The sequence below is a fragment of the Stegostoma tigrinum genome, chromosome 25 (assembly GCF_030684315.1).
Source record: "Stegostoma tigrinum isolate sSteTig4 chromosome 25, sSteTig4.hap1, whole genome shotgun sequence".
Taxonomy (NCBI): domain Eukaryota; kingdom Metazoa; phylum Chordata; class Chondrichthyes; order Orectolobiformes; family Stegostomatidae; genus Stegostoma; species Stegostoma tigrinum.
In genome coordinates this window covers 5983857-6003873 of record NC_081378.1, presented here as the reverse complement: position 1 = coordinate 6003873, position 20017 = coordinate 5983857, and the positions used below count along the sequence as shown (strand labels likewise).

At 43.7% G+C, this 20017-nt stretch overlaps 1 protein-coding gene across 5 annotated transcripts in view; it reads right to left on the bottom strand.

The window, feature by feature from the left end:
- Positions 1-20017, bottom strand: part of pfkfb3 (6-phosphofructo-2-kinase/fructose-2,6-biphosphatase 3) — a 105938-nt gene that overhangs the window by 32979 nt on the left and 52942 nt on the right. For 4 of the 5 annotated variants that reach the window (XM_059654457.1, XM_059654459.1, XM_059654458.1 and 1 more), the window contains exon 1: positions 1943-2250. The exons of the other annotated variant lie outside the window; for it this stretch is intronic. In XM_059654457.1, the coding sequence (XP_059510440.1) occupies positions 1943-2024 (82 nt within the window). In that variant the 5' untranslated portion in view covers positions 2025-2250. Of the gene's footprint in view, positions 1-1942; positions 2251-20017 lie in introns of those variants that run through there. 5 annotated transcript variants of the gene reach the window in all.

The following is a 20017-nucleotide window of genomic DNA, read 5'->3' as shown; positions in this document are numbered from 1 at the left end:
TGTTATGTAGGTAAGACAGGTGAAGTGGAGAATTATTAGACCAGCCACAGTGGTTCAGAGGTTAGCACTGCTGCTTCACAGCATCAGGGGCTTGGGTTCAATTCTACCCTCAGGCAACCACGTGTGGACATTCCCACCACCACCTCACTCACCCACCCACCCCCCCCCAAAAAATGACTGTTTGGGTTTCTTCTGTGTGCTCCGGTTCTCTCCCACAATCCAACAGCATGCAGGCTAAGTGGATTAGCATGGGAAATGCAAGGATGGAGGTGGGTCTGGGTGGGATGGTCTTCGGAGGAGTGGTATGAACTTGATGGGCCAAAAGGTCTGCTCCAAGTAGAAATTCTATTGATTCCATTGAATTGCATTCTATGGACAGATTTTTGTTTCCATGTTTAATAGGTGCTGTAGCATATCTCGTGTACAGGGTCAGATGTTGACTCAAAGAACTTGTCTTTGGTCCATCTAAGTTCAGCTCGGATTTTAAACGGCTTTCAGAAAGATCTCTGAATAGCAAGCGGGTAAGCTGCAGAGTGGGGAAGCAGACAGACAGAATGATGTAATGACTATCACTCCCACATGGAGATAGCAAACCAGAGGCCCCATCTCTCTCACATGCACGGGCTCAGCTCAGAGCCGGCTACACTAAAACTGAAAGTTCCGGCGACTTTCGGAAATTTCTTAACAATGATCTTCTGTAATTCTGGGAGAAATCACATGGCCCAGGCCCATCAAAAAAAACTTTTGAAAAGTCTTAAATAATACAAAATTGTCTCAGCACCTGAAAGTCACTAGGAATATTTCAACAACTGTTGTATGAGCCATCTGATACATTGTCAAGAAAAACGAGAATCTAATTTTAGTCGAAACATTCATTCTACAAGCACATACTAAAATTATATATAATATTGTAACATGCACACGTCATACGCACCTTAAAACACTAGCACAAGGAACGCAACAAAAAAATAAAAAAAAGAACTGCGGGTGCTGAAGATCTGAAACAAAGGAAGCAGAAATTGCTAGAGAAACTCAGCAGGTCTGGCTGCAACTGAGGAACAAAAGCAACTGATGAAGAATCATCAGACGCAAAGCTCTGCTTTCTCTCCACAGGAGACCTGCGGAGTTTCTCCAGCAATTTTTGCGCAAGGAAGGAGTTTGATTGGGGGTTTAGTGTGAGAATGTCATTGACAGCCCTCCGATTCGAGAGCGAGATCAAGGTACTACTGTAATACAGCCAGCTTCGCACAGCATTGAGATTACCACGTCCTTAAATAACCCGGTAGCTCTGCAGTTCCCACAAGCAGTCACGTGTATAGCTCAAAGGGATCTTTTTAATATTTTCGAGAGAGAGTGTGTGTGTCCAGAGTGAGTGAATCAGCTGCTAAAGCTAGAGCGGAATTCATTCAATGTTTCATCTCCATTTGAAATAACCGGGAGAAAGCTGACTTTACACAACAAAAAAACCTTTCCCTCAGGCAGGGCGCCGGCTCACCCACAGGCAGGAAGATCCGGGAACTGGTTCCCATGCCCGGGATGCCTGCTGTCCTCACAAACCTGACAGCGAGATACACAGATAGTCGGAACTGCAGATGCTGGAGAATCCGATATAACAAGGTGTAGAGCTGGATGGACACAAGCCGCATCAGAGGAGCAGGAAGGCTGACGTTTCGGGTCTCGACCCTTCAGAAATATTCCTAACCCTAACCATTTTCTGAAGAAGGGTGCAGACCCGAAACGTCAGCTTTCCTGCTCCTCTGATGCTGCTCGGCCTGCTGTGTTCATCCAGCTCTACACCTTGTTATAATCAGCGAGGCACACAGAATGGGTGACTCGCTCTGCATTCCCTTCCCCAACCACTACTAACACCACCAAGCCTGTGGGTGGGGGGGGAAGAACCTAGACCCCTGGGCCTTTTCTTAGAAAAATATTAGACACTCACGTCGGGTCAGCAACGCCGGCCGCTCATCCTTATAAGGGATCCAGATTTTCTGCATCGGGTTCCGCGTTAACTCCCTGGGCATTGTGCTGGCGGGGGCCAAGAATGGAGGAAAGAGGACGTTTCCCTGTAGAAGGGGCTGTGCTCTGCCGGCCGGAGACGGGTGGAGGGAACTGGATGGATGGATGGATGCGGAATAAGTAGCGCAGATGGGCAGGGTGCAGTGCGGCCGGAACGGTGCGAGGAAGCCGGCTCCCGGCGCTCCGCAATGCTGCAGGTTCGCTCAGACCCGCGGGGCTCAACCGGCGCTTGCAAACTCGTGAGAGTGACTCAGTGCCGGCCGGCTCTTTTAACCCAATCACCGGCACCCCTGCACGTCATCCGCCCACCCCAGCCAATGGCGGAACGGCATGCAAATCAGCAGCACGTAACCACGCCCCCCCGGGTGCCGATTGGCCCGTTGCTTTGAGCTGGCCCCCAATCAGCGAGGGGAGCCAGGCCGGTGAAGGGCGCCTCCCCTTTTCTTGAAAGCATCTCCTGCTGGCGAATGAAATAGATTACCACGGCACGCAAGAGACAGATTCTAAAACGGGTCGAAATATGACTGAGAAAAAGGGATCTATACTTAGAAAGATACTTACTCAGAAAACATATGGCCACAGGGAAGAAGGGGATATACCCAGAGGGGAATAAAATGGAATATTATCTCAGGGAAAAGAGAATATAGCCAGAGGGGACAAAGAAAGAAATCCCAGAAAAAAAATTACTTACCAAAATATACAGCCAAAGGAATAAAGAAATATACCCAGAAGAGTAAAGAAATATACACAGTGGAATGAAAATCCCCAGAAGAAAACGTATGCTCAGAAAATTACATGTCCAGAGAAAAAAAACAAGAAAACGAAAATGTTCATAAGAAAAAAATATATATCCAGAAGAAAACTGTGACATGTCCATTTGAGAAAGAATATATCCAGATAAAGTATATATTTATGTAAAATATACAACCAGAGGTAAAATGAATATACCCACAGCAAACAATATTCGTACCAAAATAGGAAGAAGGGAACTCACAAGAAAATACCAAGAAAGACTAAAGCAAGAAATTATACACCCAAAACAGATATACTCAGAGGGAAAATGAATGTACTTCAACAAGGAAAAAAATCCTTGTCAAACAATAACACACTCAGAAAAAAACATAAACGCAGATGAAAAAGGGACATACCCAGAAAAATACATCCAGAGACAAAACAGTATATTTTAAAACAAGAAAGCCTCTTCTGGTACGTGGTCTGGACGGAACAACTGAATTATACATTCAGATAGCAGAATGTGGAAACTTTTTGCAAACCTGCATTAGTCCCACAATTGTTTAATCTAACCTGACAAATACATGCCATTGCTTCACTCTAATCGACACTGAAAAAACGACGAGCTTCCAGAATGCTAATAAAGATGTCTTATGTTGATGCGAAGGTGATTTTTCGTCTTTTGTTCCGAATGACCTTAAATTTCGAGGATGCTAGTGAATGGGAATTCTTTCAGATCGTTTTCTTTGTCTCCATTGCTCAGTCGCAGAGCAAACAATGGGATTAAAAGTCTGCTTTTATGGAATTCTCCCAAACACTGTAACTTGATAAAAGTAAACTAGTTTGACGCAACTATAAAGAATTACTTCATTTAACTTGTATTAACACCGACGAATTTTAATTCTTTTTTTAAAAAATTCCAAAAAATACAAAATAAATGACATTTTCTAGCAGCAAATTTATTTATCTTCCCCTTGAAAAAACTACCCTTTTTAAAATAAATCCAGAGATTATCATAAAGCACACTTTCTTTTCATTTTGCGTCTAAATTAAGATGTTTCTTTGTGCTGTGCAAAGCGTTAGTAATTCAATCGTGTAGACTATTCTAAGGGAGATTTTTTTTAAAAAATCCTCTGGACTAGATTCGGACTGAGGGATGGGGGGGATCCCTCGGCACGTTCCTCACGTACTGAGCATCACACAAAGCCCTTGCTCTCTCCTCCCTCTCCGCTCAGCGACTCGGCCGGCACATGAGCACCTTAGTGAGTATTTCCAGTCCTACAGAACTGCAGTATACAAAAAAATCTCTGTTGTGGCTCACAACTCCCCCTCATTATGTTTACGTCGCATCAGGTGTTTTATCCAAACATCCATCCTGGTGTTACTTTATTCCCTTAAAACTGTACCAACAGATGTGTGCGCGCGTGTGCATCCAAAAATTAGAATGAAAACTTAACTGCCTTGACCTGAACAAAGCTACACTCAGTGAGCATTTATGAGGGTGCCTCCTAAGCACCGTGATGTTCAAATGGTCCGTGCAATTCTGTCTTCACTTAGATCTAACAGTTCAAAACGTGCCCCGAAACAGCCTTTCTGACAGTGAATACGTGGGCAATCTGCATTTATTATGGAACGTATCCACTCTCTCCGCCCTTTTATCGTTATCGATGGGTGTTGCAACAGAAGGATCAATTGATTAGTCTGCCCCGGCATCATTCGCGGTTGGAATTAAAAAGGCACGATGGTGAAAATCCTAAACAAACTCAGAGGGCGCTAGAGAAACCCAGCAGGTCTGGCAGCAGAGAGATACAGGGTTAACATTTCCCCCTCCTTTATGAGCCCATCATCTCCTTTCGTCAGAAGCAAAAATTGCTGGAGAAACTCAGCAGGTCCGTGCAGAGAGAAACAGAGTGAGCTTTTTCTCATTTTGCTGCAGGTTTTGCTCAGTGCACTGACTCCTCGGGACCAGCAGTGTCCATGATGCTAGCGGTTCGCTAGCTCCCTCTGTAAAGATACTCACAGAATCACACGAACATACGAACTCATATCACCCGCCCCCCTACCGGGTGCCGAAACCAGCCTGAGATCGTTCTCCGCGCCACAACGTCGGAACAAAAACTACAATATCTCTGTCCTATTTGAACTGGAAGTAGAACTGGCAAGTCTTCCTAACTATTTGGCTTTAAGAAGAAACAGTGCCTTTGTGTCAGAATGAGCCCTCATGCTAATCTTATCTAATCTCAAAGTCAATAAAAACATTATTAACATCAGGAGGCTTGCACTGAGAGAGCTGAAGTCAGACTGTAGTGCTCCCATCATCCAAACCTCTTCAAGCCCCACTCTCACCTCAGACCAGGGTTTAGACCTTGGGAAACATATCACTGTTCCTTAAGTGTCCGTGAGTCAAAATCTAGTTATTCCCTCCTCAACCACTTGTTTGGTCTACCTAGACTGAAAGGACTGCAATGATTTAAGAAGGCAGCTCACCGTCATCTTCCGTAAGGTAAGCAGGAATGGGCCTTAAATGAAAACAACAAATGCTGGAGATCACAGCGGGTCAGCTCAGTTCTGATGAAGAGCCATCTAGACTCGAAAAATTAGCTTGCTCTCGCTCCATGGATGCCGCATGACCTGCTGTAATCTCCAGCATTTGTTCTTCACAGTTTAGATTTCAGCATCTGCAGTAATTTGCTCCTATGATGATTATTAAATACTGGCCCAGCCAGTGACATTCACATCCCCTGAAAGAATGAATGAACAAAAGGAATTTAGTCGAGCAAGACTAGAGGCTTTTCGGGTCAGTAATGTGGCTCATGGGATTCATTGGCTGGCCAATATTTATGACGCATACCTAGATGCCCTTGAGGTGGGTGTGGTGAGCTGCCTTCTTGAATTGCTGCAGTCTACATGCTGTAGGTTGACCAACAATGCCCTGAGGGAGGGAATTCCAGGATTTCGACTCAGCAACAGCAAAGGTGATATGTTTCCACGTCAGAATGATGAGTGACTCGGAGGGGAATGTGCAGGTGATGGTATTCCCATGTATCTGTTGCTGTCCTCCTTTTAGACAGAAACGTTTGTCGGTTTGGAAGGTTCTGTCGAAGGACCCTTAAGTGAATTTCTGCAGTGCATCTTGTAGGTAAAACACACTGCTGTTACTGAGTGTTAGTGGTGGAGGGAGCAGAGTATTGTGCCAATCACGCAGGCTGCTTTGTCCTGGATCCTATCAAGTTTCTTAAGTGTAACCCATTTAGGTTAAATGTAGAGGCAAAGTTGTCAGATTAAATATGTGTGATTGAACTATGAGACTAATCTCAACAAGAGGAATAAAGGCATCTTTGGGGCGAATATACGGGTAAGCATTTGATTTAATGCAATTAAACAGGTAGGAAGCAAGATAAGATAAGATTATTCATTAGCACAAACACTAAAACCAATTTGATAACCTATCATACAATTACAATTGGCATTGACTTAATTATACAAATCCAGAAGTTGCAGAGGAACATTAAAGGATTTTGAAGCTTTCACTAAACTGGATAGAGCTGATGAATGCATGGACAGATAACGCAAAAGACAGGCCTTTGGATTTTTAGGACCAGTGCGGCCAGTTTTCAGGAAATGGGTCCTATACCGGCAAGGCAGATCCCACCTGAATAGTGATAAGAACAAATTCAGGTAGACTCAAAACGTTAGCTTGCGCTTTCTCCATGGATTCTATCTGACCCGCTGTGAGCCAGAAACAATGTCCACATGGAGTGATTTGTTAGTGTAACTAGGGAGGATTTGCGTTAAATTAACAGAATTTGGGGAACAAGACTTGGGAGAGAAAGATAACAGTATAATAAGTAATACAAGGTCAGAGAACAAATAAACATAATAAGCTCTAAATTAGCTTTACAGTAGATATAACTCACCTTCTGACTCCCCAAAGTTAGTTCATGATCTACAAGGCACAAGTTTGACAAACGATGGAATACTCCCCACTTGCCTGAATTCCAACAACACTCAAGAAGCTTGACACCATTCAGGACAAATATAATCCCAGCTGATGTTATTACAGGACAAGGCCGATCCCGGACTAAAATCTAGCTTGTTTTGTTTTCTAATAAGTGATAACCTGTTCTTTCATTCATCATATACCTAAGCTGAAACTTTCTTGTCTTTGAAAAGCAACTCCGCAGGGATTTAACCAAATAGTTCTGGTTCCTCCCTTTCTCAGGGCAATTGTTACACATCCAGCTTCAGCCAAGACTTCTGCAGACTTCCTAACTAAAACACAAAAGCTGTTTTTTGGAACTATGGGTGTTTATTTAAAGCCCCAAAAATATCCAAAATATTCTATCCAGAAGCTCAAGTCACTACACTGTTTGCTTTAGAGATAGCAGGAACTGCAGATGCTGGAGAATCAGAGATAACAAGGTGTAGAGCTGGATGAACACGGCAGGCCAAGCAGCATCAGAGGAGCAGGAAAACTGACATTTTGGGCCTAGACACACACTGTTTGCTTTGTTTCCTTATAAAATTTTCCAATTTCAATAAATCTTATTGCTGTCCAGCACACAAAGTAGCCCATTTGATTGGCAACACATCCATAAACATTCCCTCCCCTCATCATCAGCAATGTGTGCCATCTACAAGTTCTAGGGAAATTCACCAATGATTCTCAGACAGCACCTTCCAAATCCATAGCCACTGCCAAGCAGAAGGACAAGGACAGTCGATACATGGGAACACCACCAGCTGCAAGTTCCCCTCCAAGCCCATTCACCATCCAGATCTGGAATCAATCTTTCAATGTCACTGGATCAAAGTCCTGGAACGCTCTCCCTGTCGCCATTGTAGGCCTACTTACAACAAACGGACAGCTGCAAATGAAGAAGGCAGCTCACAACCACCTTCCCAGTGGCAATTAGAATTAGAAATAGGTTTATTGTCCCGTGCATTCAAGTTACAAAAGAACAGGTGTACAGTGAAAAGTGTACAATGTTGTCAACACATGCACTACCTTAGGTAGCTAGGTAAAAATCTTAGGTACAAAATATAGAGAAAATAAAGAAATAAAGCTGTACCACATTACAGATATACATTGTATAAATTAGGAAAATAACAAATCAAGGTGAAAAGATCAAGCATTATAGTCTTTCTTATAGTTTTACCATAGGGACTGGCAATTAATGCTAGTCCAGCCAGCAATGCTCACATCCTCTGAATAAATAAAAAAACACGCACGTTTTTGAATATGGTAAATTGGGTTGAGGAGTTATGGGTGCAGAAAGTATGATGTCAAGACAATAGTGAAGATTTAGTTTAAATGTTCAGGAAAGATAGGGATGGAAAGAAAGGAGTTAGAGAGGCAGTACTTATTAAGGAAAAGTTTCCAGTGCTATAGAGAGATAATCTCCTTGAAGAGTCAAGGACAGAATTTATTTTGTTAGAGCTAAGGACTTATAATGGTAATGTTACACAGCTGGTTGCATTCTGTAGGCCATCAATTGGTGGAGAAGATATACAGAAGCAAATTGCACAGGCATGCAAGAAATATAGAATAGTTACAATGTGGGACTTTAATAACTTGAACATAGACAGGGCTCATGTAAGGGGCAGAGATGGGCAAGAATCAATAGTAGCATGGCCACACGAACACTATTTTACTCCTCTCTAGGCACCGAGCACCAAAAAGTCTTAAATCTTTTGTCGGATCATCAAATGCTGCACATGAAACAAAATAACTTGCTTTCATAACTGTAAAGTCAGCAGCTAACTTCCTAGTTGTCCCAGAGAAACAATGAGAGTGTGTGTTTGAGTGCCTACATGCCTGTGTGCACGTTCTGAATCGTCTGAAAGGCAGCAATGATTCAACACTGAAATGTATCATAGAGTAATCATCTGGGTTTCATTACCACCACTGTATACACTGAAGCTGGTAAAACCAATACTAGGGCTCATTCTTAGGAAAGAATGCCATGAGATTTGATGGCATCTCTCCATGTATATGATGTGTCCTCTACCTTTGTTTTCACCTTTGTGAATTACAGGTTAGAAATTCAAAGACAAATTCCACTTACACCTTTATTGGCAAAACAAGAAATAACAGAAAATAAATTGTTTTAATTTAGTGATAATGGGGACTGCAGATGCTGGAGAATCCAAGATAATAAAATGTGAGGCTGGATGAACACAGCAGGCCCAGCAGCAGATTAGTTCCCTGTTCTGAAAGGGTACTAAATAGAACAGAAAGCCTTTTAAAATGTATCTAAACTATGAATAATTCCAGAGCATTTTCAATTCTGCTTCCTAAACAGATACATCCAATTTCTTGCTTATTACCCTGTCTTGTTCTCCAAACCTGACTGGATGTGAATCTCTGACTAAGATGATGTCTGCTGAATATAAATAAACACTGAAAGAACTGCAGAAACTGTAAATCAGAAACAAAATCAGAAACTGCTGAAAAAGCTCAGCAGGTCTAGCAGCATCTGTGAAAAGAAATCAGTGTTAATGTTTCGGGTCAAGTTCTGAGGAAGAGTCACTCGGCCCAAACCTTTAATTGATTTCTCTCCACATATGCTGCCAGACCTGCTGAGCTTTTCCAGCAATTTCTGTTTTTGGGCCCACCGAGTATAAATTGACCAAGTTGGTGAAGAGTCAGCCCACTTGCTATGAGATTTGTAAGAAAATAAATTGTCATGCTTCTGCATTGAAAATTCCACACTTTGCCGACTGGGGTTCGCTTCTCCAAATGCTGAAATTGTCCACTTACATTCAGACGGGGGTAGGCATTTCCAGTCTCAATGAAGATCTCCAGTATATAGAAACAGATACCACCTATAATCACAAATCTCACAAAGTGACAGATATTTGTATCCTAGGATTAAACTGCAGGAGCCCTCATCTCCACTAACACTTACACAAAAGAAAGTTGGATAAGCCAATGTTCGTGCAGTTTCCCTGCTGTGTTATTGTATTTTACTTCTTCAGTGGTAACTTCAAAAGCACTGGCTGTAGAGATGGGAATAAATCAGTTTATCAAACTGTACAAGGGTGACTCACAGTATTAAACAATCAGATCTTTTTAACCCCTTGCAAGCAAATTTAGACCTGCTCTGGATGGAGTTGAAATAGTTCATTTGAAATTAAAGTTAATTTCACACCTATAGAAATGTCAGCATTCTCCACAATGATAAAAATATCCATTGTTCCCAGTTCATAGAATCCCTACAGTGCAGAAGCGGGCCACTCAGCCCATCAAGTCCACTCCAACCCTTTGAAGATTATCCCACTCAGACCCACCCCATTACCCTATCCTTGTAACCTTGCATTTCCCACAGCTAATTCATCTACCCTGAGCATCCCTGGACACTATGGGGCAATTTAGTACTGCCAATTCACCCAAGATGTGCATCTTTGGGCTGTGGGAGAAAACCGGCACACCCAGAGGAAACTGATGCAGACATGGAGAGAATGTGCAAACTCCCACACAGACAGTTCCCCAGTTGAACCCGGGTCCCTGGCACTGTGAGGCAGCAGAGCTAACCAACGAGGCACCACGCCACCTAGTTCTAAAGAATAGATTTCAAATGTTAATTCAATTTCTCTCCATTGATGTTGCCAGACCTGCTGAGTTCCTCTAGCATTCTCTGTGTTTGATTCAGATTTACAGTATCCTCAGTCATTTTCTTTCATCAAAATAACCCACTACTTTGTTAGAAATATGATTTTTTTTTCAAAAAATCTTAAATCTTTTATTTTAGTTTCCACATCGATCTAGTTATTGTCTCTAGTTCTGCTACCTGAAAATTGGAGTGTGGGAAGAGTTAAACTTGATTGGATCCTTATTTGCTTGCTGACATCACTGCTGCTATATGCCAGGAGACCCCTGCAACAGGTCGACAGATTAAAACGCCTGTCAGGAAAAGGGAAATCCGCAGCAAAGCGATCAATTGGGTCACTGTGGGCAACTTTCTTAGATCAGCAGGAAGCGTCCTTGCTTTGCTGCTGACAGCAAAACAGTGCCCAAAACATTCAGAGATAGTAGGGGCTGCCGATGCTAAAGTCAGAGATAACATAGTGTGAAGCTGGAGAAACACAGCAGGCTAGGCAGCATCAGAGGAGCAGGAAAGTTGACGTTTCGGTCGGGACCCTTCTTCAGAAAATGCTCTAAACATTGCCTGGTTCCTTGTAAAAACTTATCTAAATCACCTTTGCAACAAATATCGGAGGAAATAGACCCTTTTTTTGCTAAATGTTCAAAAACAGAGAGAAATTGATGCTCTAATTTTCTTGCAGAATATGAAAATGGTACCTCTGTAGCATTGCAAAATAATAAAATGTGAGGCTGGATGAACACAGCAGGCCAAGCAGCATCTCAGGAGCACAAAAGCTGACGTTTCGGGCCTAGACCCTTCATCAGAGAGGGGGATGGGGGGAGGGAACTGGAATAAATAGGGAGAGAGGGGGAGGCGGACCGAAGATGGAGAGTAAAGAAGATAGGTGGAGAGAGTGTAGGTGGGGAGGTAGGGAGGGGATAGGTCAGTCCAGGGGAGACGGACAGGTCAAGGAGGTGGGATGAGGTTAGTAGGTAGCTGGGGGTGCGGCTTGGGGTGGGAGGAAGGGATGGGTGAGAGGAAGAACCGGTTAGGGAGGCAGAGACAGATTGGACTGGTTTTGGGATGCAGTGGGTGGGGGGGGAAGAGCTGGGCTGGTTGTGTGGTGCAGTGGAGGGAGGGGATGAACTGGGCTGGTTTAGGGATGCAGTAGGGGAAGGTTACACCCGAAGGTTGCAGGAACAGCAACTCATATTCCGCCTGGGAACCCTGCAGCCATATGGTATCAATGTGGACTTCACCAGTTTCAAAATCTCCCCTTCCCCTACTGCATCCCTAAACCAGCCCAGTTCGTCCCCTCCCCCCACTGCACCACACAACCAGCCCAGCTCTTCCCCCCCACCCACTGCATCCCAAAACCAGTCCAACCTGTCTCTGCCTCCCTAACCGGTTCTTCCTCTCACCCATCCCTTCCTCCCACCCCAAGCCACACCCCCATCTACCTACTAACCTCATCCCACCTCCTTGACCTGCCCGTCTCCCCTGGACTGACCTATCCCCTCCCTACCTCCCCACCTACACTCTCTCCACCTATCTTCTTTACTCTCCATCTTCGGTCCGCCTCCCCCTCTCTCCCTATTTATTCCAGTTCCCTCCCCCCATCCCCCTCTCTGATGAAGGGTCTAGGCCCGAATCGTCAGCTTTTGTGCTCCTGAGATGCTGCTTGGCCTGCTGTGTTCATCCAGCCTCACATTTTATTATCTTGGAATCTCCAGCATCTGCAGTTCCCATTACCTCTGTAGCATTGCGGTGCTTTTCTGAATGGCAAGCATGAAGGTGCATTAGAGTTACATTTCATTTTCCCAATTAGTATTAATTTTTAGTTGCAAATAATCACAGTGTAGCACAGTTACCGTTCATTCATTGCACACAGTGTAGTCAATGTTGTTGCTGAGGTTCACTGAGGTTGAACATTGTACATCACTTAAAAAATTGTCTTTATATGGAATAATACAGGAACAGCAGAAGGCCATTCAACCCCTTTAAACCATTCTGTCTTTTAATTGGATTCTGGTTGATTTTACCTAAACCAACTTTGCCCCGTATATCTTGGCATCATTGCCTATCAAAAATAAATGACAGTCTTAAATATTTCAACTCATCTAATCTCAACCATTCTTGGGAAAAGAAATTCAAGACTATTTGTGTAAAAAGGGACTCTCTGATTTCTCTCTTAAGTATCCCAAATGTTTCGCTATAATTATGCCCTGAGCCTAGCAGGGAGGATGGAGAAACAGCAATGGCAGGAGTTTCTGGAAGTAATTCAAGATGCATTGTAGAAAACCATCCCAAGGAAGAACAAATATACAATGACGAGGACAAGGAAACCTTGGCTAACAAGGGAAGCCAGGGAAAGTGCAAAAGTTAAAGAAAAGGCGTACAATCTGGTAAAGATTTTTGGGAAGCCAGAGGATTGGGAATACTTTAAAAACCAGTAGAGGCTAACTAAAAAAAGTAATAATGGGGGAGAAGGCGAAATATGTCAATAAGCTGGCTAGTCATAAAGAAGAAGGTTGCAAAGTTTTTTTAGAGAACCAGAAGGTAAGAGAGAGGCAAGAGTGGACATTGGACTGCTGAGAAAGAAATGGCGGAGGAACTAATTTGATATTTTGCATCAGTCTTCGTGGTGGAAGACACCAGCAACACACCAGGACTTTAAGAGTGTTGGGGGAAGAGGTGAGTGTAGTCAATAAGGAGATGGTACTGAAGGTCTGAAGGTGATTAAATCACCCAGACCAGTTGGACCACGCCCCAGAGTTCTGAAGGACATAGCTGAGAAGATTATAGAGACATTAGTGGTGATCTTTCAGGAATCACAGGAGTCAGTGTACTGGAAAATGGCTAATGCTACATCTGTTTAAGAAGGGAGAGAAGCGGAAGACAGGAAACTATCAGCCTGATCTCGGTCATTGGTAAGATTTTAGAGTCCATTATTAAGAATGAGATTGCAGAGTGTATGGTAAAACAGGACAAAGTCAGCACAGCTTCATCAAGGGGAGATCATGCCTGACAAATCTGTTAGAATGCTGTAAGGAGGTAACAAGCAAGGTAGAATAAGGAGAGCCAATAGATGTGATCTATTTTGATTTCCAGAAGGCATTTGACAAGGTACCACAACGGAAGCTGCTTAATAAGCCAAGAGCCCATGATGTTCGGGGCACATTACTGCCACGAATAGAGGCTTGGCAGACTTGCAGAAGGCAGAGAGCGGGCATAAAGGGATCTTTTTCAGAATGGCAGTGATGGCAGTCAGTGACTCGTGAAGTTCCACAGGGTTCAGTGTTGGGATCACAACTATTCATGTCATACATTAATAATCTGGACACAGGAACTGTGGGCACTGTTGCTAAGTTTGCAGATGACATAAAGATTGGTACAGGGGCATTTGTGTTGAGGGAGCAGGGAGGCTGCAGAAGGACTTGGACAGACTAGGACAAAGAATGACAGATGGAATACAATGAGGGAAAGTGTGAGGTTATGCACTTTGGTAGGAAGAATAGAGGTGTAAACTATTTTCTAAATAGGGAAAAGCTTCAGAAATCTGAAGCACAAAGGGACTTGCAAGTTCTAGTTCAACTGACATTTTGAAAAGCAAATGCAATGTTAGAATTCATTTCAAGAGGGCTAGAATACAAGATCAGAGATGTACTGCTGAGGCTGTATAAGGTTCTGGTCAGACTGTATTTCAAATATTGTGAACAGTTTTAGGCCCCATATCTGAGGAAGGATGTGCTGGCCTTGGTGGGGATCTAGAGGAGGTTTACAAGAATGATCGCAGGATGAAGGGCTTGTCAGACAATGAATGGTTGAGGACTCTGGCCATTGAAACAACAAATAAAATGCTAGAGATAGTAGGAACTGCCAATGCTGGAGAATCTGAAATAACAAGGTGTAGAGCTGGATAAACACAGCAGGCCAAGCAGCATCAGAGGAGCAGGAAAGCTGATGTTTCCGGTCTGCTTTCATTGTTTTTCTGAAGAAGGATCCAGATCCGAAACGTCAGCTTTCCTGCTCCTCTGTGCTGATGTGCTGATGTGCAACTCAGAAAAGTGACCAGAGGAGGATAAATGTTGGCAGCCAGCCCAAATTCTTTACTTCTGATTCCCTCTCCTCCCCAAGCCCTCGACTTTTAAGAATTTTTAAAAAATATCCCTCCATCTCTTGCTGGGAGCTGGGTGTTGCAGACTGCAGCAGGTCACCATCGAGGGTAACCAGGGATGGGCAATAAATGCTGGGCCCAGCCAGCGACACCCACATTCCATCAGTGAATTTTAAAAAAAGGAAAGCAAGCATTTGTCATCTGCCCCAGAATGCTCTTGAGTGACTGGCTAAATGGTTGGGATTCAACCATATTGTGGTAGGGTCAGAGCCACGTACAGGAGAGAATGTCAAATTTCCTTCCTGAAGCACATTCATGAGCTAGATCTTTAAAAACTGGTAACATATGGTTATATTTAAGACTAGTTTTCAATTCCAGATTGATTGATTAGAGTTAAATTCTATGGTAGGATTTGAACCCATATCCCAAGAGTTTTCACCCGGACATCTGGGCCACTGCTAGCTCCCTGAATGAATCTCTGATGACATTTCCAGTAACCTCTGCACTTTGATCCTTGTTTTACCTGGATTGCCCCTTCTTCCTTTCGTAAGTAATTCTGTTCCTATCCGCAAGGACTAGTATGGATAAATGGGATAACAAATTTAATTAAAGTTTGTCTCGTTTTATCCAGACTCTGCGACACTTCACGTTTATCATCCACACATTAAAAACAATCTACTAAAGAAACAACTCTGACACAGAATTATCAAAACAACTATTAATAGCTCCCGCAGCTTCAGTAAACAACCTATCGTGTACACTGCAGAAATAAAGCCATGTAAACAAAACAAAACTGCAAAATAACATGGGCCATGTCAAAAAGTGCCCAAAGCACTTTTTACTATACGCTTGTGGGCATCTGGGCCAGCTTTTATTGCCCATCCCAGGGGGTATTTAAAGGCAACCACACATTGCTGTTCATCTGGAGTCACATGCAGGCCAGACCACGTAAGGGCAGCAGGTTCCAGACTCTGATACCACATTTAGCTCCAACAGGCTGGTTTGAAAACAGGCCTAATTATAAAACAGTGCCCTCTAGTTCTGGACACACCCACACGAAACATAGAAACATAGAATATAGGAGCAGGAGGAGGCCATTCGGCTCTTCTAGCCTGCTCCACCATTCTTCAGAATCATGGCTGCTTGTCCAACTCAATAGCCTAATCCTGCTTTCTCCCCATAACCTTTGATCCCATTCGCCCCAAGTACTATATCTACTCGCCTCTTGAATACATTAAATTTTTTGGCACCGACTATTTCCTGTGGTACTGAATTCCACCAGCTCACCACTCTCTGGGTAAAGAAATGTCTCCTCATCTCCATCCTAAATCGTCTACCCTGAATCCTCAGACTGTGACCCCTAATTCAGGACCCACCATCAGGAACATCCTCCCTACATCTACCTTGTCCAGTCCCATTAGGATTTTATAAGTGTGTACAAGATCCCCAATCATTCATCTGAACTCCAGTGAAAACAGCCCTAACCGGGTCAATCTCTCCTCATACGTCAATCCCACCATCCCCTGAATCAGCCTGGAAACGTTCGCCGCACTCCCTTTACAGCAAAAGCATCCTTCCTCAGAAAAGGAGACCAAAATTGCACACAATATTCCAGGTGTGGCCTCACCAAGGCCCTGTGTAACTGCAACAACACATCCCTGGCTCCTGTATTCGAAACCTCTCACAATGAAGGCCAACTTACCATTTGCCTTCTTTACTTCCTAATGCACCTGCATGCTTACCTTCAGCGACTGGTGCACAAGGACACCCAGGTCCCACTGCACGCTCCCTTCTCCCAATTTACAGCCATTCAGGTAGTAATCTGTCTTTTTGTTTTTGCTTCCAAAGTGAATAACCTCACATTTATCCAAATTATACTGCATCTGCCATTGATTTGCCCACTCACGCAATCTATCGAGATCATGTTGAAGGATCTGTGCAACTGTGATCTATCACAGTTCGACCTCCCACCCAACTTGGTGTCATCTGCAAACTTGGAAGATCCATCCTTTCCATGTGTACTTAGTCAAGTTCGGGATCTTATATACTTCAGTAAAGTCACCCCTCATTCTTCTATTTTGTAAACCATGATGACACAGTGCACCTTAGCATTTTGGCCACACTGCCTTATGTCAAGAACATATCAGGACTGACAATGAGACTCCTAAGACCACTAGGAATCATGGTGGCACACAAGCCCATAGCTACTCTACGACAAACACTCACAAGGATTAAAGACCCCATTTCCACAACATACAGAACCAAGATGGTTTACAACATACCATGCAATGACTGCCACAAAATTACATTGGACAGACAGGAAGGAAACTAGCCGTTGGAATACAAACACCAGCTAGCACCAAAACGACATGACAAACTCTCCTTAATTTTGCTACATTCAGACTATGAATGCCATTAGTTTAACAGGGATAAGGTAACCACAGCAGTCCAAGCCAAACGTATATACGCATAGGATTTCCTAGGGCCATGGTTCTCCACCCATACTGTAATCAAAACATAGAATTGGACTCCATATACAAACCCATACAGATCAAAACCAGAAATCCAAAGATATTGAAGAACTAAAATTCTGCAGATGCTGTTGTAAAATTTCAATTCTATCTTCATGATAGCTCTGGATTTACGACCTCTGTAACATCCCCACAGTGTCACTGTCCCAATGTCTCTCATTAGGCTTCGTGTAATATACAGTTTACAAAGATAGTAAGGGCAATTGTGTGCCTAAGTAGATATTGTAGAATAGCTAAGTAACTGTTTCTGCAGCGTTCAGCCTGCCTTGTCAAGAAGTGACTATCCAATTAGCTCCCTTTCGAAGTTCACCCAAAACCGAGTAACTTCTAACTTTTCACAGGGAAACGGTTACTTCAGAGGTAATACCAGGTATTGATTTAATTATTTTAACACACTGTAACTATCAGCAGGCTCTGTTAAGGTGCCAGCACCATCACATAACTGAGGCAAAGCTGATGGTGCTATAAGTCAAAGAGTTGGTTTTCTCCAGTTACAGCCCATACAGCAGAAGCAGCTCGAGATACTCACCTTCCAGATCAGTCACTGGTGGACGCGATCATTAGCTTGACTCATATGGATTTGCCAGGGATGTGCTCTACTGCTGTTACTGAATCATAGACTAAAAGTTTATTCCAAATTTAACATCACTACACAGACTCAACAGCCAAATGTCCTTTTCAGAATTAACAACAAATTCTTGCATTCATTTAGCACCTTTAAAAGATTGCAAAACCTCCCCCAGGACTTAGGCGAGGTATTGATAACATAAGATGACACCCAGGTGCAGAAGGAAATAGCACATCAGATGACTAGAAACTTGGTCAAAGAGATTCTAAAGGAGCAGCTTTAAAGGAGGAGGGTGTGGAAGTGCAGTGGGCTTGAGGGAGAGAATTCCAGAGCAGAGGTTCCTGACAGCTGGAAGAATAGCCACATTGGCCCGGCATGAGATTCTCTCAATATCTTCAATGCCATTTTATATCCTATCCTGAAGCTTCTATTGTAAAGCAGGGTGCATTGAAATGGTCCAAGTCTACACCATTGCAAATTGTTGCAGAAAGAAGTAGCATTTCTGAGGAGCAGTGAAAGAACAACAAAGTTATATTCTCTACACCAGCCCCCAAGATGGAATAAAAGCACTGATTGGTCCTTTATGAATTCTGAGATCCTAATATTTAGAGGAGCAATCACACAAACAGGATCATTGGAAGGAGATCTGAGGAACAACACGCATGTAAGGTTTTATATCTGTATTAGGGTTGGGATTGAATGGCTAGATGGGGTAAATGTCCTCTATTGTCTGTGTCTAAATGTTGAGCAAGGCTACGAAATGGCTGATACCAGATCACAGTAGTAGGGCTGGGGGCCTGAAGCCAGAGGGCTTGAGGGTACTTTTGATGTCCCTCCTTTCTGGTTATAGCTGCCTCCCAGATTGGCAATGTGGACAGTGGTGATAGTTCTGGAAAGCATTGATAAAGGTGCCAAGCTCCCCCATTGGCAGGACAGGCCTTGTGTTGGCCTCCTCTCTTGTCAGACAGTCCCAAACACTTAACCATTGAAGGCATCAGTCACGTCTATTGGCAGTCACTCTCTATAAATGCTCCTTACCTTTTCTTCTGAGAATGCAACAGTGTCCCCAAGACCCCACTATTTCATTTCTTCCATTACCTTAGTGGGGTCCCCACTGAGTCCTGACAGGGGACCCCCATGCACATACAATGGAGTCCAAACTAGAAAAGGGAGTCAGTTTTCAGGTGGATTCGGAGAGACAGATGGGGCTTTGCTCAATGGAACTCCCCCTCTGAGAAACAGAACTTGTTCTCCCAAACATCACATTGCAATGTGGCTTTAAAATCTATTCAGTCAGTCAATCAGATTGCACCTGATAGGGTTGGTTAGCTCAGTTGGGTGGGCTGCTGGTTTGTAATACAGAGAGACACAGACAGTGTGGGTTCAATGCACCAGCTGAGGCTACCACGAACGATTATCATTCTCTACCTCTTCCCTTGCCTGAGGTGTGATGATCCTCAGGTCAAATCACCACCTCAAATGAAAAAGCAGAGTTATGATAACCTTATGCCGTGATTGGTCAAAATAATTGCTTTGTTTTGATTTCTTTGTAAATTGGAGATTATTCTTTCAATAATTCATTGTATTTAGACAATAGTGAGTGTATTGCAACTTTTTCACTTCTGTAAATGGTTTGCACACAGTTATTGCTGCAGTTCACAGGGCAAGTGCTCAGATACTGGTGAGAACCACAGCGAACAGCGATATTCCCAGGCTGAGAGAGAAAGCAAGAGGCTGAAGAATTCTAAATAAAAACCGAAAGAACTGCGGACGCTGTAAATCAGACACAAAAACAGAAATTGTGATCAGAGATAATGGGAACTGCAGATGCTGGAGAATCCAAGACAGCAAAGTGTGAAGCTGGATGAACACAGAGGCCAAGCAGCATTTCAGGAGCACAAAAGCTGACGTTTCGGCCTAGACCCTTCATCAGAGAGGGGGATGGGGTGAGGGTTCTGGAATAAATAGGGAGAGAGGGAGAGGCAGACCGAAGATGGAGAGAAAAGAAGATAGGTAGAGAGGAGAGTATAGGTGGGGAGGTAGGGAGGGGATAGGTCAGTCCAGGGAAGACGGACAGGTCAAGAAGGTGGGATGAGGTTACTAGGTAGATGGGGGTGTGGCTTGGGGTGGGAGGAAGGGATGGGTCAGAGGAAGAACAGGTTAGGGAGGCAGAGACAGGTTGGACTGGTTTTGGGATGCAGTGAGTGGAGGGGAAGAGCTGGGCTGGTTGTGTGGTGCAGTGGGGGGAGGGGATGAACCGGGCTGGTTTTGGGATGCGGTGGGGGAAGGGGAGATTTTGAAACTGGTGAAGTCCACATTGATACCATTAGGCTGCAGGGTTCCCAGGCGGAATATGAGTTGCTGTTCCTGCAACCTTCGGGTGGCATCATTGTGGCACTGCAGGAGGCCCATGATGGACATGTCATCTAAAGAATGGGAGGGGGAGTGGAAATGGTTTGCG